Consider the following 26035-nt stretch of genomic DNA (forward strand, 5'->3'; position numbering starts at 1 on the left):
TAAACAAGTTTTACAGTAGTTTATAATACCTTAATATCTTCTATTATCTCACCTCTGATATCCAACCTATCACCAAGCCCTGTCAAATTATCCCTAAACATCTAGGGACTCTGCCCATCATCTGGCTCCATGACATCAGTTCCAAGATACCATCACTTATTACCCAAAGGACTGCAATAAGTTCGATATCCATAATACAACTTTTTCAAAATGCAAACTTGAAAATATTACCCTCCTGCATAACATATTTCAATGACTTACTTCTGCTCTAAGGACAAAGTCCTAAATCTTTTATATGTGCCATCAAATAAGCACTGCAGTCTCTACTTAGAGTCACCTGAAATAAAATTGTTTATGTCATTCTACAGATGAAGAAACACACAAATCTGTATTTGTAACTCAAGAAATTCAAGAAACATTGCATCACCACACTACTTTTACAAAAGATGCCCAAAATACATGATAAATGTTCTATCATAAAAAAATTACTTAATTTTTTTTATTTTAAACTTGTGTTTTGAATAATTATCAGTCTATTGCCTATGACTAAAGAAAAAGGAGATAAAAAAAGAATAAAGGAACAATAGTCAAATGGCAAAATCTTATAATTAAAATATCAAAAGTACTACAATTTTTATTAGGGTGACTAATCCTATCAGTATGTTGAGGGACACATGACTTTCTGTGTAAAACTGGGGACATCTCACACAAACCAGGGAAGTTGATCAATCTCATATTCATATAATCACAAATACTTACATTTATTAAAAAAAAATGTTCAGATTAAAATGCTTTTTAATTTTAGGAGAAAACATGTAAGGCAATATATTCTGAACAAGTAATGGTTTTGAGTTGTACAGATTTGTATTCAAATCTCAGCACCACATCATTATTATAGGCAAACTGCCTGACCTCTTTCAGTAATAAAAAAAAAAAATTCCCCATAGTAGTATAAATCTTTCTGAAATGCTAAAACATACTATTTTAATACAGGAATATATTCCCAAGTACATTTCCATTTTTAAAATACAAGCCAGTATCAAAATCCTTACCTGTGTTACTTCCTCTGTACCAGTTATCTGGTATTTTCTCATTCTTTCAAAAACTGAATGATCTGCACAGCCCCCCTGTGGACCATATTTATGGGGATAGTCTAAAACACAAAGAAGAAACATCATTAATGTCACAGTTTTAGGTATTACCAATTATCTCATAAATAAAAAATTTCCTGTCATAATTAACAAAAGCCATCAATGCCTATTGAGTACTTATTGGGACAGGTATTAAGCAAGAAGTCTAATTTTAAACCATGGCAGGTTCCTAAGTTCTCCCTCAAAAAAAATCAGTTTTTGGTTTTGTTTTGTTTTTTTTTTTTTTTGATCGTAAGAAAGATCTATGTGATTTGTGAACTCTAAAAATGGAGAAAAATCATTCTTTATTCTGAGGTTAACTTTCCCACTTTGAATATAGAGAGCAATTTATTTCATTTTGTAATTTATACCTTTCCCTTCAAATACATTATATTTCCTCTTCTACAAATGTACAAAGTCACTTCAATATGAACTACAGTTAGGCTAGTATAATATATTTGGCTTGAAGCCCCTGAGTGAATACCAACTGGCCTCAAGGAAATGTGACACAGAAACACATTCCATTGCATAGTAATTTTATTCACTCTTTAATTCAAGTGATGTCTTACAAACCAACAACTATTTCATCACTTGCTTTCTCTTTATAATAAAACAATAATTAATTCATCCTTAACTCAATTGGTTTTACTTCCAGGTAGCTATCAAATTACTTTAGTCACTTAAAAGTTTATGCCACCATCTTAGAATTCTTTAATGTAGTGAGAAGGGAAACCAAAAGAGAAAATACATGTCTAATATATAATCAGCAGTCCCTATCATATAGCATCCCAGTAACAAAAATATTTCCCAAATGTTAATAAGTAAACATATTGCTCCTCTGTTGTCATAAATCCATAGGCACTGGTAATATGGGTAATTAAAGTAATCCAACAAATACTTTCTAATGGGTTTCTTATCTACTTGATAAAATATATAAAACTGAGAGATTTATATACACACATACATATCTGTGGTATTGTCTTTATAGTTGATACTAGAATGGATTTCTTTCTACCACTCCTCCACACTATCAAAAGTTAAACAAGTACCACTGTAAAAGTGTAACAGGGTGGTCTCCAGGAAAGGGGGAGGTTCCAGGTTCCCTTCCCCACCCAAAAGGAGGGTGGAGCTGAGCAGGGAGAGAAGAAGCTGCAGAGGAAACTGAGGAAGGAAGCAGGATGGAGAGCCAGAAGGAGACCAGGAGGAGGCCATGGAGCCTAGAGACATGTGAAGAAACTGCGCTTGTCTTTTGGTCGTGGACTAGGTGACACAGATGTGGGTGAGACCCATGGGGAGGAGATAATGGTAGCTTTTATCTTGATGTTGATTTTGCCCTTTTCCTTCCAGGCTTGTCTTGTTGTTTCTGACCCTTTTTTGTGGGTCCCCACTGAAAGATGCTTTAGACTTGTAGCAGGCTTTGGGGCCTTGCTCTGGGCCAATCCCATTTGGATGGCGTTTTACCCACGAGGGGACGGGTAACTTTGAGTGCTTGATTTAGAAACTAGATTCTTTGCCTTTCCTGTATTGTTTCCTAATTGTATTAAAGTTCCTTCCCATTAAAGACTCATGTTTTGTGCTAATGCGGCGGATGGCAGAACCCTATATAGAATAGGCAGGTTTGCGGGGTTTGGGCTGCCCCTCTTCCTGCCCTGTAACAAAAGTACACCACCTATATGCCACTAATCAGCAGTAGGAAAAAAGCCAGCAGAAACTTAAGGGAAAAAAATCACCATCTAACAGACCTCCCAAGAGTGAAATGATGGCCTAGATTCTGCAGTAAGATTGCCATGTTCCTATCCCACCCCCCAAAAGAGTGTACTTACACTTCAGAAAACCACCTCCCTGGTTCATCACCTAGCAAGCAAAAGCATCTTTCTGCAGCATTCCTCCCTCATCAGGATGATTCCTGCAGGAATCAAGGGGACTTTAGTAACCCTTCCTATTCCTAGGAAGACATTCCCCTGTCCATCACTTTACTAAACACTCACAGCTATTTACCACTTTCTGCCTTGGGACCATCAGGATTATTTTCATCATAACCTGGCCTTTACAGTCATGAGTATATATACCACTAACTACTCCAATTTATTGTAGATATTTTCTGTCCCCCACGTCACTACTACCGTCTACTACCTTACTAGCTCCTAACTCACAACACCATCCCTCAATAACTCAGTGATTCCAACATTCAAGCCGATGATCATTCCAATACGTTCATATCACCTATTCTCCAATGATTTTCTCCTACCTCAACTTCTCACTTTTATGGTCATACTTTTGAACTTATCACTACTGATAACTAAAATCTCTTTATAATGTAAACTTCTACATCCTACTTTCTACCACTCATCTTTTCAGAACATTATCTCTAAACTCCAACAATCCTTCAATACCAGTAACACCCTTGATTCCACCAAGGTCACTATAGTGCTCACTACCACTGAATATTCTTTCTCCTCCTAATTCACCTTAAATCCCACAGTCAACTAATACTATAATTTCTCCATTGTCTTTGCCTTAGACTCTTGCCACTCCCAACTCTCAACCAAATCGTATTTAACTGAACTCACTATCACTCAGCCTGAAGCTGAATGAAGGTGGAGAGAAAATGATAGCTCTGACTATTCTCACTCAAAAATCAAAATCTGTATCCTTAAACAGTTCTTTATACTGCCTGGCAATGATACTATATTTCCAAACCTATTCACCCAGTTAACTAACAGCAGGCTCACACTGCCTAGTTACAAGGGTAATAAAACTGGCACGCAAGCTGAAACCATGCAAAGTGATCTTAATAATCAATGGGAGAAATTATAGTTCTTTAATGTCTTTTAAAAAATGTTGTCAAAATACTAAAACTCCTATTTATAAATGTACAGAATTTAAAAATAAAACTATTTATTTAGTACATTATAATTTACAGCATTAGAAACCTCAAAAATTACAATATTTTAAAGGAATCTTTTTCTTTGTAAATTCTATTTTTTTTTTTTCTTTTTTTTTTTTTAAAATAGAGGCATGTTTATTTATTTATTTATTATACATCACATCAGAATTTACACTTGAAGCAAAGAGGTCTGCGCGCTCCAGTGGCCGGGGAGCAGCTAGGGATCGAACCGGCGCCACTTGCAACCCAGTGCTTGCGAGGCCCTGTAAATTCTATTTTATTTATCATAAATTAATTATACATCCTTTCTTAAAAGCTTGATATTTAGGATAAAAATATATTTCCAAAGCAATGAAAAAGTATTTTTATAGTCTTCAAATTCAGTCAGCACAAAACTCTCCTGAAAGGAAAAAAAGTGATAAAGTATAAAATTTTTCTTATATACTTTCAAAATTCCTAATAGTGCCTACTGTCCCAGGTTACCCATATTAACTATGCAAATGGACTATGACATTTTTCCTCTAAAATTACTGACAATATAATCCCCATTTCTAGAAAAAGTCTTTGTTCAACTAATGAATAAGCCCTCATTGAGATGCTAAATCATAGGATGCACTGTAGTTACCCTGAAAAGGCCAAACAGCATATTCTTTCACAAAGAATGAATCATTAGTGTGGAATATTCAGCCTATTTAAAACAAAGAGCAGTTTTAAATCTACTGCCTTTCTTCCAGTTCTTCTGAATGCCAACCCATTACTTTTGTTGGAAAGGCACAAATACAAATTATATATATTGTGATACCACCTCAAGTAGGAAAAAGCTCTAGTTAACTCTCAATCATCCACTCCAGAAAAGGGGAATATTTGCAGTTCGTATTCTCTGTCCCACAGAGCCATGTAAAAACCACCCACTTCTCACTACATAGTAATTGGAGTAGACCCATCCTCACTATTCCCAGTAAGGCATCTCTCTCCCTCTGTATAACTGCAGATTAGATTTGCCTTGGCTATCAGATGACTCATGTTAAAACGTGGTGTAATCCCTCCAATAACATGCTATGAATCACCAAATTCAATCAATGCAAAATAAGGAGATTTAACAATCACTGCAATGGTGAACCTTGACTGACTCCTATATTTTTTTTAAAGATTTATTGATTGATTGATTGATTTATACAAGCACTGGGTACGGTCAAGAAGCACGGGAGGGTGAGAGAATTCACCAGAGCCACGGCGGGGAACAGAACAGGCAGACTGAGGATATACACTGCTGAGGGGAGCAGTGGGCGGCAGGAGAGGTCTGAGCGCCATGTGGGACTGCAGGCAGCTTCACAGCCCAGCGCTCAAGCGCTGCACCACCAGGGGAGGCCCCTTCTGTATTTTTTTTAATGGGACATTTTTTGGAGGAGCAGTTGGAAGAAATATGTCTACAGACTATATATTAAGATATTATTAAATCAATATAAAATTTCTAGGTATATGAGTATAAATTTGTACAACCTCCTAATAGAGTCATCTGATAATATAAACCAAAATTTAAATGTCTGACAACACTACTTTCAGGAGTTAATATTAAGCAAACAATTATGCAAATGCTGAAGGGGAAAATTATGCACAGTAATGTATAATGCAGCTATTTTTAACAGTAAAAAAAAAAGGAAACAATATAAGTGTGCATTTAGTTGATATGTTGGTAAATAATACATTTACCAATGGAAAAAAGCACAAAAAATAGCAAGCATTTAAAAGAATGTAGTTATGTTTACCAGCATTGACACAAAACTAAGATATGTTATAAATGAAATTTACACTAAGAAAATGGGACCCAGAAAAAGTAAGCTACTAGCATAAGATCACAAAGTTCTAATTCTAGTGCAAAATCCTGATTTCCCTTCTCACTTTTTACTTATACTTATGTGATGCCTCAGTTCTCTAACAAATATTACGTTTTGTGCATTGTCCCAACTATGTATGCCAATTTCTATGAACCTACACACATGGATTAAACCCTGAAAAAGATGGAAGTAGTTAATCTACAAGGTCACCTTTAAAACCATGAAACCCTCTGGTTGCTGAAACCAGTAAAATCCACATTAATTCCTAGAGTAATATTTGAAAATTAAATAGCAAGATTATTTGTGGAGTTTATCTAATCTCCAAATTTACAAATGATAAACAATTTATCATTTAAAGCATGAATTTAACATTTTCTGTAATAATTCGGAGAGCACAATGCCTCTTCAGAAGCAGCATATTTTTATATATTTTTTTATTTTTTTTTTAATAGAGGCATGTTTCATTTATTTATTTATTTATTTGTTTGTTTGTTTGTTTGTTTTTTGTTTATACATGCACTGCGTACAGTCAGAAGCGCGGGAGGGTGAGAGAATTCACCAGAGCCAGAGCGGGGAGCAGAGCAGGCAGAAGCACCGAAGTACACTGCTGAGGGGAGCAGCGGGCGGCAGGAGAGGTTTGCGCACCATGTGGGACCCTCCTCCGGTGGCCGGGGAGCAGCCAGGGATCGAACCGGCGCCACATAGGCCGCGGGCAGCTTCGCAACCCAGCGCTCAACCGCTGCGCCACCAGGGAGGCCCAGAAGCAGCATTTTGAGGGGCTCAAGACCTATACTAATATCCTCAGGCATCGTGATTCATAAGGTCACTAACATTGTATAGATGACTAAGAATCATGAAACTAATAAAAGGAATGGCCAAATTAAAGTCAGAAAGCCATTATTAGAGTAGAACTTATACATTGAACTTACAGTCATTTATATCACCCTCAGCAAACACCTGAATTTGGGGTGTTTGGAAAGAAGGCACCAGTCTTCTTACAAAAACTGACAAACACTCTTGATTCTCCACTTCAAAGAGGAACAATCTTTCCCTGCGCTCAGTATGCAGATACTCCACCATTTCGCATGTTTTTTCTTCCCCTTTTAAATTATTTATTGGTTTACCTATAAGAGGCAGTTCTGCCATAAGTTTTGTATTTCTCTAAATTCTGCCCAAAAAGAATTAAACCCCTCACGTCTCTTATCTGATTTCCAAAAATGTGTTCCCTATTTAGTATCTTACACTTCTACTGATAATTACATATTATCTTTAAAATAGCTACCATTTTTCATGGCCCTTTCCAGTTTTCTGCATTTCTGCCTATGAATTGTTTTGAGCAACAAATTTGTATTTTCCTAGCGAGTAACTAGGGAGAAAAGTAAAGACAGCATCCACTACACATTTAAATTTTTATATTTCTTTCAAACACTGTCATTATGCTTATGAAAATTCAGAATTCAAGATCGATACTAAGTATAAAGCATATGAATTAAAACAGTGGAGAGATGAATCAATAATTTGTATTGTTCGGGGAGTTCTAAATTCAAGCATGTTTTCAATCGTCTTAAACCACTGTTACTGAAATAATTGCCTAACAATCAGAACACGCCATTCCTCAGTCCTTCCAATTGCCTAGCTGTCTGTTGTTTTTACAACTCAATATATAAAAGCAAACATCAATGCTCCGGTCCTTATATAAACTAGAACATTTTTTGTGACAGTCTTTAGAATTTCCTGTTATTTGTGAAATGACGTTATCAGGTTTGTTTAACTACATGCTTTCTCACGATGTTTCTTTGTTTTACTTGTTTGGTTTTTCTTTTTCCAAGTATATTACTTAACAATTTAGCTATTATTAACATTTTGGAATTAAATTCTCTCTGCCCTCTTTCAAAAACACATTATGGAATGAACTGATTTTTTTTAAAGGTTTTAGCAGCAGTATCATGAAAGTTTCCACAAATGAGGAGATTTCTACATGAATGAGAACTTTACCTTGAAATGGTTAAATACAGTTTAGCCATCTAAATTTTTTAGAAAAAGAAATAAAGGTTCTTCCCATTGAAGCACCAGAGAAAGAAGCAACAAGTATAGTTATGGTTAAAATATGTACTGAAAGTAGCCCTACCACTGAACCATGGCAAAGTTAAGTCTCATATGGACTTTGCTATACCACACTCAGGAAAATAAACACATTTGAAAAGAAAAGAATTAAACCAACACTCTTATTCTGCAGTTTCATATATTTTTTTCAATTCAGGGCCTCCCTGGTGGCACAGGGGTTAAAGTCAGCTCTACCAAGTTATCACCAGCCACTGCAGCATGAGTTCAATCCTAGGCCAGGGAGCTAACCCACATGGCACAGCTGCCCACTGCTCCCCTCAGCAGTGTATTTCAGTAGATCTGCCTGTTCTGCTCCCCATTCTGTCTCTGGCGAATTCTCTCATCCCCTCTGGCCTATACCCCAGTTTCTTGTATGCATAAATAAATAAAAATAAATATTTAAATATTTTTTTTTAATTCAGAAATGAAATATCTCTATGTAAGTACACCATGGAAAATTTACTTAGGTCTTTGCCTCTCAAAGAAGTAGTACACAAAAGGGTACATAGGTACATACACTATTTGCAACTAGTGAGCCCAAGTAATCATATAATCATGAATATTATTATTGCATATTAGTAAGATTAACACTATAGTTTATGAGACAATGATTTTCCAAGTTTCTTTATACTGTGCCAAGGGGCAGAGGACTAAGTGGTATTCTTACTTGGTCATAATTGTTCACACATCTATGTCCCAGGGGAGAATGTTTTTAACTACCTAAATACAGTATTGAACAAGCACGAATTTTAAGCTGATAACTACATCACATTTAACTGGGTGTCAAAACACCTAAAAAAGTTATTAAATATTTTTCCCCAAAACTATTTCTCATATAGCCTCAGAAACCATTTCCGAAGATTCTCCAAAACAGCAATATCATTTTCCACTGTTTCAGACATTTAGGGCTACATCTGCAGAAACAGTATTAAGAAGACGGTAGCCAAATTTTCATCAAATCCTACCTCAACTTGGTGTGACTCCCCTGGCATTTGTTGTTGTTGAAAATACAGACACAAAAAATTCACTCAAACATGTACAGAGTAATCTAAGCAATTATGCAGTACTTTAGTTGGACAGACTGACATAAATTGTCAGAACTGATAAAAGAGTAAAAATGATTAAGGTTTTCAGTATATTTACTTGGGAAGAAAATGAAATCATCAAAAATAAATCTCTGGTCGCAGAAAGAAAACTGAATCCAAGAGGCAGTTGCCAACACTAGAAAACAGGCAAAAACTGAGAGACTGGTCTAATTACAATCAAAAATAACATACAAGTATTCAAAAGCAGCATATAAATTAGAGAAATGTATTTCTTTGGTATTTCATTAAAGCATTCTTGTGATTAAACTATGGAAGAATTAAAAGATGAAGTCTAAATACACTTTCTACTCTTCAAACATAAAGACCATAATAGAGGACAAAATCCATAATGGTAAGTCTGACATCCTACAAAGCTAAAATCATTATTTTAAGATTACAAAAAAAATACTAAAAGAATTTAGAAATTATAAAAATTCCTAAATATCCCTTCATTTCTAGAAATAGCCACACTGAAATTTAAATAAGACGACAGTGATGCTTCAGTAGGCCATACACACAAAGGCATTTTAGCATTAAAGAATTAGTTAATATTGGAATATAGGATTTCTGGTTCAATCAGAATTGTTTGACTCATACTTCAAATCGAATTGGTTAAATCATATCAACAAAGTAGGGCTGGCATGGATGGACATGAAAATTGCCTCATTATATAGATTTATTATTCATTAAATTGAGACTTTGTTTTTGAAACTATTTTCCATTCTGATTAATAGCATAAGAGAGAAAGCAGCTTAGATTTAGTTTGTCTCCACATGATTTTAACTATTTACTTGCCTTTCTGCAAAAATTTACTTGATAACATTTAAATACTTACTAATATCATCTTCATGATAAATGACAGAATGAAACGGCAGAGTTCGGTCTTTAATATATCTCTCTGCTGGCTCAACATAAAATGTCCCACCACGAGTTTGTATGAATCCTTCAAATATTCCATCAATAACTGATCCATGGCTAAAACTTCCTTCTTCACCTATTAATGAAAGCAGCAAATTCTTGAAAATGTAATTTACACATGAATCTTAAATTCATTCTTCTTTTAAAAGTTATTTTTATGTATTTTTTAAAAACCTGAAGACATATTTATTGGGGAAATTAATTTTCAGATAAAATATATCAAGCTGAACTGGAGATGTGGACACAACTAGTATTAATTAAAGCATATTCAATGGCCAGGAACAATGAAAAATAGAACATCTGTCTTATTGACAATCACATTCCTAGAGTCTAGCACAGTGTCTGACATGCATGCAGTCATTAATCAATATTAAGTTAATTTAATCATAGAACAAGGCAAGTAGATCCACTGATAAAACATACACTTTCAAAATAAAGACATAAAAAGTATCTTTTGAAATTTTGCTTTAATTACCATAAGAAAAAGGTTTGTTTCCCACCTCATATATTCTGCTTGAGTGTTCCAGTTTCCTTACCAAATTTAAGTTTTATAAATACATTTTTAAAATAAGTAAGCAATTAAAACGAAAGTATACCATCAATCCTTTATAAGATATTAGATGAAGATTTGTAATACTGTGCAATTACACTCATCTAGTTAAAAAAAAAAATTGGCTTTTCCACAATCTCTAAGTTGTAGATTAACTACTTGACTTTGAATTAATCATGGACTAAAGCTAAGGGCCTGTGACACCGGTATTTTAAATGACATAATCTTTATATGCAAACTCATTCAGTCTTGTACTTCTCTAGACCATCATGTAGCAAAGAAGGGTAGACACTACTAAATTATTTGTCCAGCAAGACAGATCAAGAAAATAACAGAAAACTAGAGTCTTAACATAAAAAAACTAGACTGACAAAAAACTTTTTTTGTTACAGGATTATGAACACACAAAGAAATCTTTTAATTTATCAAGTATGTTTAATTTATAAGCAATAAATTTTAGGTATAGAAATATACCATTTATCTTGTACAATAAGAAAATAATCATTTCTTTAGCTCATAATTTTTCATAATGTCATGATGGAGTGAAATTTAGTATGTAAAAATGAAACTTCAAATCATTTAATTTTATCTTAGTAACTGAGAATCAGTTCATGTATTAATGTACAAAATTGTCCCTTTCTAATACCTCCAGAAGACTTTGACATTTTAGCTTTCTCGTTAGTTCTATAATTGTTCTATACTTCCCATACTACTAAACTGTCAAGTGTGCCCCACATCCCCACAATACCTTCTTAAACTGGTGTAGTAAGAGAAATTAGTTAGAATTATGAACATAAACAAATCACTTCTGAGAAAGGCAGGCCCTGGGAGGATTTTCCCATGAATGATTTTCTCACATAATTTCTTGGCTGTTAAGATGATCTTTTCAGTTTCCTTTTATTTATAAATTAAATATAGTGAAGTTACTGCTAATTTCTTCCTTGGAAGATCAGAAAATTATAGAAGTCATTAATAATTTTTTTAAATCTAACAGTTTGGAGGTAGTGAGAAAGTAAAAATTAATACTTTTTTGAAGTCAGACACTGCATAATTCAAATTTAAACATACATTTAAATATAGGTCCAACGTTACTTCATTCTTCAAAAACCACTTTCATTCATGATATATTCAAATTCCCTGAGAATTTATCTCACCTTTTCTGAAATAATATATTTCCTTGTATAGAAAAAAAAAAGGGGTTCCTTTTAAGGTTCAACTTATTATAAATATGTCCAGTATATATATAAGAAGTATCATAATCAAGATTATATTTCCTTGTATAGGAAAAAAATCATTTAAGATTCAACTTACCATAAATATGTCCAGTGTAAATATGAGAGGTATCATAATCAAGTACTTTATTTGATGTTTCTACTTTAAATTCATCACTGAAAAGGGAAGTGTCCCTCTTCATGCGCAGGTTGAAATGTCTGCAAAACAGGAATGGAAATGGAAAAGAAATTTAAAAGATCCAAACTTTAAAAGATTATTTGTTCTAAATTAAAAGTCTGTAAAATGGTGACTTTGTATACTATCTATTTGGGAAATATAATGACTAGTCTCTTCTTATAAAAATTTTGCTATAAAATTCAACCCAGTGGCTATGATACAATTCTAAATTACATACAATTAAACAGTAACAGTCTAGGATATATTTTTAAATAAAAGCAAATAGGCAGATTCCTACGTGATAAAACAAAATCATTTCAACAGCAACTAAATGATCTGGAGATAAAAACAAACTTTCTGACTTACACTATTTTTCAACACTACCTGCCTTCTCAGTCTATTACTTCTGCAGCTTTGCCATTTAACCCTATTTTTCACAACTTAAATAAGGCATTACATAAGAAAGTGACATCTATTAGATACTAATGTCTGTTCTCAGAAAAGTAAGTATATATGCTCTTTCTTTTACACACACTTATGTACACACACACCCGACCTTTCAATTTCTTCATTTTTTTCCCGGGGGCTTATAATCCTTCTAATTGTCCATAAATGTCCTCAGTTCAATTTGGGAATTCAAAAAAAAAGGTGGGGGAAGCATATTAAATGAGTGATACTCATTTTAACTGTCACCAATAAAGGAGAGAAAAAGATGAAAATATTGAAGTAAAATCAAATATAGAATCAAGAGTTTAAAAATCAAACTTGGAAACAAATCTTAAGCCTAGAATGCATTAGCCCAAGATACCTGTCAGTGAAATGAAGATAATGCATTCTATTTTGCAAAACTGTTTTAAGAATTAGAGAGTATAAAGTAGGTAAAGTCATTAACACAGTACTTGGCACAAAGGAGATGTAAAATACATGGCAACAAATCAGTTATCACTACTAAACTATTAAAAGATACATGGAGGGCCTCCCCGGTGGCGCAGCGGTTGAGCGCTGGGTTGCGAAGCTGCCCGCAGCCTCTACAGCACCGGTTCGATCCCCGGCTGCTCCCCGGCCACCAGAGGAGAGTCCCGCATGGCGCGCAGACTCTCCTGCCACCCGCTGCTCCCCTCAGCAGTGTACTTCGGTCCTTCTGCCTGCTCTGCTCCCCCCTCTGGCTCTGGTGAATTTTCTCGCCCTCCCGTGCTTCTGACTGTACCCAGTGCTTGTATAAATAAATAAAAAAATAAATCTTTAAAAAAAAAAAAAAAAGATACATGGAGTCTTGTAATAGGAGCCTGTACATAACACAATTTCTACTCAGTGAATCTAAAATAGTCTTCAATTAGTAGTATGTGGAGCAACTAAACTTTCACACACTGCACTGCACAAAATGCTACAGTCACTTTGGGAAACTAGCATTTGTTTTTTATAAAGCTAAACATACAAAAACCCTATGATTTACAATTCCACTTCAAAAGAAACATGAAACATCTAACCACACAAACAACTAAACACAAATGTCCACAGCAGCTTTATCAATAATAGCAAAAAACTGGAAGACCCTAAAAGTCTGCCAACAAGGAAAGAAATAAAGGTGTGGCTTATTCATATAATGGCAAAGCATCAGCAATAAAAAAGATCAAACTACTTAAAAACATGCACTTTTATGATTTTGCAGAGACACAAAAGAATACATATAGTATAACCCCATATATATAATTCTAGAATAGGCAAAAGCTTACTATAGTGACGGAAAGTAGATCAGTGGCTGTCTGCATGGAAAGAGACTACAAGCAAAAAAAGGAATGGCGGAACTTGGTTTGCTCTGATGGAAACATTCTAGTATCTTGATTTGAATGGTGGTTACACAAGTGTATGTTTTTGTCAAAACTTACATTGGAAATGAGTACAGTAGACTTTAAATGAAAGGACATATAGTGAAACCAATTTTACCACAGGCTCAATGATGCAAACAAAAGTCTAGGTTCCGAAGACATATTTTGTTCATATAGCACAAAACTATCACCAAACTTCTAAATAAAGACCTAAAACACTCCTAATAATCAGCAATCATTTGCAGTGATTCATTTACCTGCCCACTTATACCGGTTCTAGGTTTCGAGCACCTGGAGCCCATCACAAGGCAGGCACCAAGTCTGGACAGGAGGCCCTTCCATTGCAGGGCACACTTGCACACATACCCACATTCATACAGACTGAGACAATTTAGACACACAAATGAAACTAACACGCAACATATAAATGTGGAAAGATATCAGTGTAACCAGAAAAAAAAGAGATACAAGAAAACGTGCACAGGAGGCAATGGTGCAGGGCAGGAAATCATTTTTTGTTTGCTCATCAACATTTTAATGAAAATGACATTAAATGAAAAGATGTTTTTAGAGGTCACAGTGCATATTTTATTTTATGTAAATTATACTTCAGTAAAGTTGATTTTAAAGAAAAAAGCTCTTTTCAAGTGAATACAGGTCAACAAGGTACAGTCAAGACTTTCAGAAAGTATAGCCTTTTTTAAACATTATCATTTCTGTCTTTTCCTTAATTTCATGTCAACCTTGGCACCCTTTTCTTTTGAGGTTGTACTCATTTTCTACTTGCCAAAACTCTCACCCAAAAATTACAACTATAGAGTGGGAAAGACATGCTTAAAGTCCTAAGGTTCCAAGCTACTACAGCAAGTAATCAGCACAAACACTTCCTCTAATTGGGAAGGAACACCACCATCAAAGTTAGACTGTCATGAAGAAATAGGAAATCTGTCAATTCTTATTGCAATCCTATATTTTCATAAAATTACTTTTGCCAACTAAGAGGAAAGTCCTGATTATATGTGTAAGTGGAAATAATTAAAGGATAAATTATTGTGAAAAATCACTAATTTAGCATTATATATATTTTAATACTACCTCTAAAAGAGCACCTTTGTTAAACTAAACACTGAAAGTCTAAGAACTTAATGTGTTTATATTTCAGGATATCATACTCAGAAAAATTGTATCCTACATGATACATTGTAAGTGAGAGCATTAATATTCTCTACGGCAAAATTTCAGAAAGGCCTATAAGTTCAAGAACAATCTATACTACACTCCTTTCCCCAAAAAATATTTTTATATCACTTTAAAGAGTCCAAGAAGACAGTAACCTGAGAAGGATGTTAGGGAGAATTTAAGGACATTCAAAGTAGGCCCCTTTCTAATCCTAATATTGATTTCATAACAAAATTATCTCATATAAAAAAATTCTCAGTAATGATTTAAACTAGATTAATACCAATAAAGTTATTTCTCACACATAAGAGTCAAGTAGAAGTATAGATAATAAAACAAAATATCTATTTTAGATCACACCCCCAAAATACACTGCTTTATTAATGCTAAAATTAATTTGCATCTAAAACATATTGCAGAAAAAAAAACAAAATGAGTCAGCCCATACGGCAGGTAAACAGAATAAAGCCAGATTGAATTAAAGATATTACAAACTATGAATATTCAGAAGCTGGATATGATTTACTCCATTAATTGAACTATAGATTCTAATTTCCCAATTTTAACTCCACTTCCACCTTTTGATAGCTCATATATTATTAGTCCTGTTGGATAAAATAATAAAAATTGGCTAACCATATTTTCCCTTCCCAATGTCTGTCTCAACAAGACCTGAAAAAAAAATCTGAAAACACAACTTGATTCTTTGTTTAAATTTTTAGCCCAAAGGTCAAAAAAACTAGGTGAACCTATCTTGTAAAAAATCATTCTATATTCTGGGACAACAGTTTGGTGGTTACTCAAAAAGTTAAACACAGAATTACCAATGATCCAGCAATTCTAGTTCTAGATACATGTCCTAAGAAACTAAATCAGGAATTCAGACGCTCTGTTAACTAGTATATATGGCTATAGTTTTCATGATAGCCAAAAGATCAAAGCAACTCATGTTCATCAAAAGATGGATTAAAGAAACATGTATGTCTGAGTGGTATATTCCTACAATGGATTATCAGCCTTAAAAAGGAATGAAACTGGGCCTCCCCGGTGGCGCAGTGGTTGAACACTGGGTTGCAAAGCTGCCAGCAGCTTCTGCAGCGCCGGTTCAATCCCCAGCTGCTCCCCAGCCACTGGAGGAGGATCCCACATGGTGCGCAGAACTCTCCTGCCGCCCGCTGCTCCCCTCAGCAATGTACTTTGATCCTTCTGCCTGCTCTGCTCCCCGCTCTGGCTCTGGTGAATTCTCTCACTCACCCTCCCACGCTTCTGACTGTACCCAGTGCTTGTATAAATAAATAAATAAATCTTAAAAAAAAAAAAAAAAGGAATGAAACTATGAATACATACCACAACATGGATGAACCTTGAAAACATTATGTTACATGAAATCAGTTAGACACAAAAGACATATATTACAAGGTGACCAGAATAGGCAAATTCAGAGATAGAAAGTAGAATAGGGATTACTAATGACTGGTGGGAGTTATTGTTTAACCTGCATTGTTTCTGCTTGAGGTGATCAAAAGTTCACAAAATGGACAGTAGTGATAGTACCATAACTTGAAGCAGTGAATTGGACATTTACAAGTGGCTAAAAATGTAAGTTATGTGCTACTTTCCATAATAAAAAGTAATAAGTTCTTAAATCATTGTATTCCCAAAAGCTAGAGTAAAAAATAAAATTGTGTGACCAAATACCTCAGTGATAAAAGCCTCCCAAAACTGGCTGATAGTGACATTATGATAATGATGACAGGAAAACTGTCGTCTTAAATTTATATAGGTTTTCAATTTTAAGAATATTTTTATGGGGCACCTCTCTGGTGGCACAAGGGATTAAGCACCTCACTGTGAAGCAATTTGCAGCCTCTGCAGAACAAGTTTCATCTCCGGCCAGCCAGGGAGCAACCCACATGGTACAGCAGAACACTGCTGTCACACAGGCTGCTCCCTTCAGCAGTGTACTTCAGTGGATCTGTCTGTTCTGGTCCCCACTCTGTCTCTGGTGACTCCTCTCACCGCCCCCCCCCCACACCTCTGGCCTGTACCCCAGTTCTTATATGCATAAATAAATAAATCCTTCTGTTTATTTAAAAAAAAGAAATTCTCTTTATTAATATTGAGTCATTTTGACAGTTAAGGCTAAAAATTCTGTCCCCCTTTTACTATGTTTCTTTCAGCAAGCTTAGTTTTCTTTTTTTTGTTGTACTGAAATACACTGTCATCAAAGACAAACTTTAGATTTCCTTTGAGGTGATATGATACTCTGTATAAAGAACATTTGAACTAGGAATATTTTTATTTAACCACTATTTATTAACTTCTATTTAACCACTACATTGATTCTATGGATCATTAGTATTTTGTCCCCATCTTGATTACAGTAGTTCTATTATAAATCGGCTTTCCTCAGTGACATTATTATAAAGAATGGAATAAAACTGGGGCCTCCCCTGGTGGTGCAGGCAGTTGAGCACGGCGCTGTGAAGCTGTTCGCAGCCTCTGCAGCACCAGTTTGATCCCAGCCAACCAGCGAGGGTCCCACACGGCAAGGCAGACCTCTCCTGTCTGGCCTGCTGCTCCCCTCAGCAGCGTATTTCATCAGTCTGCCTGTTATGTTCCCCGCTCCGTCTCTGGTGAATCCTCTCACCCTCCTGAACATCTGGCCTGTAACCCAGTTCTTGTATAAATAAAATAAATCTTTTTTTAAAAAAAAAGAATGGAATAAAATTACAGGAGGACAAAATCAGTTAACAAATGACAGCAAACAGGGAAAAAAATACACTAGATTTCAATTCTCTCTGACCTCAGTGGCTTGAAGATACAGCAGCACCATGTTGATTTTCCTTTCTTAGGCTTTAGAAAAATACACTACCTCTAAACCAAACAAATAATTGAGATACCAGAACCATCACTGGTGCAGATTAATAAAATTAATTATGTTAGGATATAACTCTTAAGTTTCTGAAAGACAATCCATGTACCTTCTTACTTTTACATGAAGAGGTATCTTTCTATAGATTAGAACGGTAAGAATATAGAGTAAAAAGAAGTTGCCTTTTCCCATGGGATTACTATTTTAGCTAAAGATAGTATAACTGTGATTCTCAAAAGAAAGTATCAACAGATAAAGGGTACATCCCTTGAACTGAAATCATATTAGGACAAAAAGGCTCAACCAGTAAATACCTGGGTACTTCACAACTGAGAGCAAAATCCTTGTTTCAAAGTATGTCAGTGTAATCCAAAAGTGCCAGGGATCAAATAGGGACTATCTCCACTAATAGAGGCCTATCATGTCTAGGTGGTTTAAGTCAATGGTGAGCCTGAATTAGTGATTACTAGAAATAAAACTGTATTTAATAGGACACCCTTGAGTCTCCACATGTTCTCAACATTCACTTTCTTCTTAATAAAGATGCTCGAGAATATCCATCCAAATTATTTTTAAGACAGCTTGCCAATATTAGCATTTATTACTATGAGTCAAATACCTATTTTCTGCTAGTATACTTTTGAAACAGAAAAGTCCTTTTTTTCTTATCTTAATTAAATAAGGAGACAAACAGATGAACCAAGAGGTATAGTCTGTCATAGAAGCATGATAACAAGTACATGATTACCCCATATTACACATGTTTATAAAATAAGTAAATATATCTATTGGAGAGAAGAAAAAAAGGTTTGTGTATATATGACTGGCCTTATACACTATATAACTTAACAAGTAGCAAGCAAAGCTATTCAATATAAAACACTAAAACAGTAAGATTTAAGAGTAAAGTGAGACTTCAATTATAAATACTTAGCAAGTTAATGTAAATCAAATGTACAGGATCTCCTAAATTGCTAATCTCACCAATCAAAGAAGTGTGACTTAAGCAAGATCATACAAATAAAATCAGAGCTTGAATCTGAACCAAAATCTTCAACAGCAAAGCAATGATATTTCACCACACCAAGTAACAGAGCACCAGGATAGCAAAATACAGGACATCGTCCTAGTGAAAAATGAAAATCAAAGACTAAAAAAGCATATACCATGGTATTCTTATATCTAAAAAAAGAATGTGTCAATGGAAGTGAATTGACGATATACTCTTGCAATTCCACTCCTACATGGAATACAAAACAGTAATTTGAAGGGATATATGCACTCTTAAGTTCACTGTAGCACTATTTACCACAGCCAAGCTATGAAAACAATTTAAGAGCCCAATAACAATGAGTGCATAAAGAATATATGATATGTAAACACAATGGAATACTACTCATCTATTTGAAAAAAAATGAAATCTTAATTGCAGCAACAAGGATAGAATTGAAGGGGAGTATGTTATGCAAAATAAGTCAGAAGGAAAAGGACAAATATCAGATTATTTCACTTACATGTGGAATATAAAGAAATAAAGCAAAGAAAGAGACAAAACTAAATCAAAATAAATTCTAAAATTTGACTGTAGAATGGAAGGGGGGGTAGGGGTGGAGTGGCCAGTAGAAAGCACGGACCAAGAGGGGTACAGGATCAAGGACTACAGTGGAGGGTTATTGGTGCTTTGGTGGTGAGCATGGTGTGGTTAACATATATCTGAAGAGGTCTGACCCTACATCCCTAAGTCATCTACAGTGTTGCAAACTAACATTACCTCTATAAAAAATAATTTAGTATTTTTTTAAAAGATATGCTGGTTATTATGATGTATCATTAGAAATATAAGCAAAAAATTTTATTTCCTGAACCTTATGTATGATCACGGTTTATCCAAATCCGATCTATTCTGTGTAGTTAGATACAGTAAAATCAGACAAAACCAGAGGAATTCAAAAAAGAATAAGTAACTTGGACTAAGAATGTTGGTAATCTTCGGCATGACAATATCAAAAACCAGCAACTCAGCATTCCCCTCCTTGAAATACTTTTCCCCATGTTCCCAATTTTCTTCTACTTTCCTTACCACTCTTCAGTTGTTGCTTCTTTGCCTAATCCTTGAAATGTTGACATTTAGTAGGATTCTCTACTAAGTTCTCTCCATGAATTTCACATAACATGTTCAAAACTGAACAGCTAAATTCTCCTTAAATATACAGCTATTCCAGTATGTTCTATTTCAGTAAAAGGATACAGTAGTCAATCAGTTTCTCAAACCAGAAAACAGTCATCCTTGATTTTCTTTATACTTCACTACATATCAAACAAGTCTAGTAAATTTTATCTTCAAATTTTCTCTCATATGTAGTCACTCTTCATCACCTCTAACATCACCTTAACCCCCACCACTACTTCCCATGAGGATTAATATAATAGCTTCCTAACTACACTCAATGCATTCAGTCTTTCTACCTTCCAAACTATTCTTCATTTGCCAAACTAGACTTTTTAAACCTCATAACTTACTTCCCATTAGAAACCCTCCATGGCTACAAAACTGGAAGTAAATTATGTAAATCATAATTTACATAAACTCTCAAAGATCTGGCTCTTGTTGACATCTACAGTCTCAATGAAACTATTCTCCTTCACATTTTTATTATCTTTTTATTTTATTTTATACATTTTTCACATCATTTTTCATTTTTGCACAATGTATGCATTTTCATCTTGGTTATAGTCCCCATACAATTCCCAGCCCCCCTTGTTTTGATCCTACTCCGTCCTCCCCTTGCCCCCCACCATGTGTCTCTGGTTACTCAGCAATCAAAAAAGATAAACTCATGCAATTTGCAGCAACATGGATGGAGCTGGAAAGGATCATGCTCAGCGAAATAAGCCAGAAAGAAAAAGAGAAATAATGGATGGTCTCACTCATAGCAGGAATTTAGAAAACCTAAATAAGGGACCAGGAAAAAGTCTAATTCTCCTTCACATTTTAAGCACCTTCAATTCCATGAACATGACATTTCTCATTTCAATATCTTTGCACATGTTATTTCCTCTATGTAGAATGTATTTCCTCCCCTTTCTGCCTAATAAACTCCTTCTTTAAGTCTTCCACACTGGATCAGTTTTCATTCCATTTCCTAAGACTGGTTTTCCCTAACTTTCCGATAAGATGGCATCCCCTCTTTATGTTCTCACAGCAGCCTTCTGAACATTCCTTTCTTAACATTTATCACAGCTGTCATTCCTATCCACTACCTGTTTTTTGCATTAGTCCATCAGCTCTGCAACAAAAAGCTCCTATCATCTATTCCTAATGACTACTAACATACCAGAAATACATTAGATATCTGATAAATATAGAAAATGAAAGGGTTAAAATATGAAAGAAACAGTAAAGTACGGTATATTAAAACTACAGAAACATCTCTTGAAGCTCAAACTTGAACAAAAGGAAATACACAATATATTCAATCCAGAGATCAAAATTCCATTTAACTGGATTTGTGGCTTGGAGTTTCTAAAAAAAAAAAAAAAGAATAATGCTATATAACAAAACTATTTGTCTGATACTATTGTATCTAAGAACCTTCACATGCTAGACTTTTGTTTATATTTTATTTAGTTGATTCAGCATTATACTCTTAATTCAGAGTATAATGTTTCAAAGCCTAAATAGTGCCAAGTGATTACAATTTAAGATTTCTGAGATGCATACAACTCAGTTTTATCACTGTGCACAAGTGTCAAAAATAACTCTCAACCCAGAGAAGTAGAGTAAGGCTTTAAGAAATTAAAGAGGTTATAATGCAACTAAATGAGGAATCTGTTTTCAGAAGCTATTTCAAAAAGCCAGTGGATATGTGATTGCCAAAAATTTTTAAACATATATCAATTTTAAAATACCACATTACTGTATAAGAAAATTTCAATGATGCTTAATGAAACAATCCAAACAAGCATCAAATTATAAAATCAAAAGCTATACATATCCATTCAATAGTGTTACACAAAGATTTTTCAGATATAATCAAACAGGATAAACTTTTAAATAACCTTTAGTCATATAAAATGATATGCTTTAAGAAGCAGTATAACCACTTACATGGAGCTTTATCACGTGAAGAACAGAACAAAATAAGGTTGACTACGAATCTGAATTATATCTGAGCTAGGGAGCTTATCTCACCAAAGACCCAAGTGCACATGTAACATTTTAGTTGGAAATATAATTTACCATTGAGGAAAGTAATAGATTTCTAACATTTATTGTCTAGGCTACCAACTCTAGAAACTGACATTAAATGCACTATCAGATTAAAGCTTGTTTTAGATCAACTTTTAAAGGAAACCGTGTATCCAAAATTAAAAATAGAACACTTTTACACTCTGACTTCCATTCCTTTTCAATATAGGAAGTAGCTCCCTCCATTCCTTCATGCCCTCTCTTCCACATAAATCCTAGTTACTACTTAAAGATATGTAAAATAAAATAGCTCACATTAAAATCATATCTAAGAAGTTAAACTGAAAGCAAACATCGGCTCTCAATTTAGTTTCTTAAATATAAAATTAACATGAACACAACTTAGCTCTTGGTTTTTCTTATAATTCAGTAATTCAATTAGCCAATGTTCCTTCAGGCTTCTTTTGTTTGTTAGGCTTTTAATTTCTGTGAAAAGCAGAATCAAGCAACAAAAAATTATCACATTCTTGAAAATCCACTGCTTAAAGAGCACTTTAAACTAATAATATATTCTAGGGCCTCCCCGGTGGCGCAGCAGTTGAGCGCTGGGTTGCGAAGCTGCCCGCGGCCTCTGCGGGTGCCCGTTCGATCCCCAGCTGCTCCCTGGCCACCGAAGGAGGGTCCCACATGGCGCGCAGACCTCTCCTGCCGCCCGCTGCTCCCCTCAGCAGTGTACTTCAGTCCTTCTGCCTGCTCTGCTCCCCGCTCTGGCTCTGGTGAATTCTCTCACCCTCCCGCGCTTCTGACTGTACCCAGTGCATGCATAAACAAAACAAACAAACAAACAAACAAATAAAACATGCCTCTATAAAAAAAAAAAACCTATAAAAAAAAGTTTAAAAAATAAATAAATAAACTAATAATATATTCTAAAGGGCACAGTACATGATATAAGTAAAGTAGATACTAAAAAAAGTAACATTTTCGTCCAGGAATTTTTACTCAAACTTGCTCAAATTTTAGTGAGCAAGATTTAAGTGTCAAATCAGCATTTTTCAAATTTTTGTTTATCCACATCCGAAACAAGAACATTTTTACACGATTCAAATTTATCTTCCTCCCGTCTCCCTGGATTTTTAACTGTTTCTCAAAGTGTGCTGGTTTGTGGATGACAGAGTTATCCTCCACTTAAGACAAAGATAAAGCCCAAGATACTTCAGACTAACCCAGCTCCATCAGGACCCAAAGGGAGTATTTATGCCTTTATCATGTTATCTAGGCCATATTCTTGATAACTTCATATGTCAGAATAGAGAGAATATGAGCCCCAAGCCACAATGAAAGTTTTCAATCAAATGCCTGACCATTTTTCTTAAACAATTAGTAAATTTATTGAGGTAAGGCTATAGAACAAATTATCTTTAGAAAAAAAAAAAAAAAAAACAGAAAAAAATTCCAAGTTCTCCTAAACACTATACTGTGCCTATACTATAACAAAGGGTCACCTATACTGTATACAAATCACACATTCAACAATTTTTGATTTATTATTTACACAAATGATTAAACACAGTAGCAGAAATATTGCTGCACAGATGATATTTGATAATTTGATTTTTATTTCAGTGCTAATAATTGTATAGAATTTTAAAACAAGGTATGTCTGTCTTAAAACATCTTATCCAAACTTCAAGCTTTTACTAATGAAGAAACTTAAGCTCAGAAGAAATCTCTAGGTAACTCATGTTAAGACAGAAGAGAACTCCAGCTAGTTTCAAAATTACCACAGTACCCCTTTCTCTTTTCAGTTTATGACTACTTCAATACATATATTATTCTTTCTATAAAATCAAATTTTTTACTAACTGGCTTCCCACTCAAATTCAAAGGTGGTAGATTTGACCCACCAAATCTATGAAAGGCAGTAAGGTTAGCTAATTGTTGAAAAAAGCATAAAATAACTAATTAAATATAACTGCTTAAAGTACATAACTTGGACAATAAAAGATGAAAGGTTAAAAATACTCATACACAAGAAAAATGTACATAATATAGTAGTATATGCATAAAACAATGTAAACTACACTTTATCAGGGTTCTCAGATACGATTTCTACTTATTTTTTTAATACCACTATGAAGCAGTATTTCAGAAAATTTCTATTGATAGACATGACGTTAAGAAGAAATAGTGGAATGGTCCTCTATAGTTCTATTCAATGACAACTGTCAACAAAAGGTACAAATTAAAATATATATACATTAGAACCTCACCATAAACTGTACTAAAGGTCACTACTATACAATCTTGTAGTGAAATTTTTCTCATACTATACAAAAATACTATTGGATAAATCCAAGACAATGGATTCTAAATTTTAATCTAGAGAAATACAGGACAATGATGATGATATTCCATATTATACAGAACCAAGAATTAAATAGAAAAACTGCATTTTATTAATATCACATAAGCAAATTTCCTAATGAAATTGAAGTACACCGGTATTATACAAGTCTAAAATACCTGACAGTTAAACCAGGAATCATAGAATATGATGTTATTTACTTGTATCAAAGAAAAGAAACAAAGAGCCCCTGGTTCATCACAAACTTGCACATGAACATGAGGATTAAGAAAAAACAATTTTTCTACAATTATTTTAAAAGTCCTCTATCCCATAATACATTAAATCTGCCTATTACTTACTGATTAAGAACTACTGCTAAAGTGAACAGAATGTTCTAGACTATATAATATTTAAGGTAAAAATCTATTTCCTAATTTTTCATTTACTTTTTCATATATCATATTAACTATGCATTAACAATTGGTAATTTACTCTTTCTAACTGTGAGGATCAAACCTGAACAAGAATATTAGTTACATGCTTCCCCGGTCAGCACTTTAAGTTTAGAAACATAGAACAGCTTAGAAATACCTTCAGAATGCTTCATTCATTCATGCATTCAATAAAATTTAAATCACCACCATCTAAGCAAAAAAAAGGTGAATATGACTCAGACTTTGTTCTTCAGGGTTAAAGGGCACAAAGAACAGATACATGTATGCCAAGTCATTATAATAAAATGTGACAAGTGCTATAGTTAATAAAGATATATTACTAAATAAACTTAGAAGTAGCAACAATGCTCTCTCTGGAGGCCTATCATTCAGGCATCCAATTTATCAGAACTCATCCAAGTAAAGCAATTTCTGAACTCCAGAAAACAGATTCTTAATTTCTCAGGAAAGGTGTCTTTTACCTTAGCATCTATTATCAAAATGTTTTAATATTCAAATGAATATTGTTGTTTGTGGACTACATCAATCTGCAAACAGGGAAACCACTGCCTGCCTTCACCCCTTCTGAAGATACTTCAGCCCTGACATCTACAAATTTTCCCTCAAGACTCCTAACTGGGGCCTCCCCTGGTGGAGCACACGGTTAAGCACGGTGCTTTGAAGGTGTCCGCAGCCTCTGCAGTGCGAATTCAATCCCGAATTCAATCCCGGCCAGCCGATGAGGGTCCCACATGGCAAGGCAGACCTCTCCTGTCTGGCCCACTGCTCCCCTCAGCACTGTATTCTGTCAGTTTGCCTGTTCTGTTCCCCACTCTGTCTCTGGTGAATCCTCTGACCCTCCCGCACATCTGGCCTATACCCCGGTTTTTGTGTAAATGAATAAATAAGTCTTAAAAGGAAAAAAAAGACTCCTAACTGGACTTGAGATTTGCTTCTAACCTCTTTTTCTTTTGTTTCCATAGAAATGCCTCAATCTTTGCACAATGTAGTTGACTATGAAACACCACCACCCCCGGCCACAGGACTGCCAACAGAACTTAGAATACAACTGTTTAATTGAATTTAGCTATTCTCAGGAATGGGATTAGTGCTATGAAATAATTGAAGAACTTAATTTCTGAATTTTGGGACTTCTTGAGAAGTTCCAAAGGCAGGGCTCTAGGGGAACAAAAATCTGCCCCCACAAAGTATGTCTTTTTGGCAAAGTTTAGTTTCATAAGCCGAGGCACTCTGAAGGCTGGATGGAAGTTGCTTTTGATATTTA

The 26035-nt window shown here is 34.6% G+C and overlaps 1 protein-coding gene across 1 annotated transcript in view; it reads right to left on the minus strand.

Annotated features, from left to right (window-relative positions):
* Positions 1 to 26035, minus strand: part of ADAM10 (ADAM metallopeptidase domain 10) — a 100064-nt gene that overhangs the window by 45986 nt on the left and 28043 nt on the right. Inside the window, exons 3-5 of the mRNA XM_037502573.2 lie at positions 11820 to 11938; positions 9876 to 10034; positions 1053 to 1153 (exon numbers count right to left, since the gene is read on the minus strand). Coding sequence (XP_037358470.2) covers positions 1053 to 1153; positions 9876 to 10034; positions 11820 to 11938 — 379 coding nt within the window. The remainder of the gene's footprint in view (positions 1 to 1052; positions 1154 to 9875; positions 10035 to 11819; positions 11939 to 26035) is intronic.

The sequence above is a fragment of the Talpa occidentalis genome, unplaced genomic scaffold (assembly GCF_014898055.3).
Source record: "Talpa occidentalis isolate TD23 unplaced genomic scaffold, MPIMG_talOcc4v2.1 talOcc4.11, whole genome shotgun sequence".
In the NCBI taxonomy this organism is placed as follows: Eukaryota; Metazoa; Chordata; class Mammalia; order Eulipotyphla; family Talpidae; genus Talpa; species Talpa occidentalis.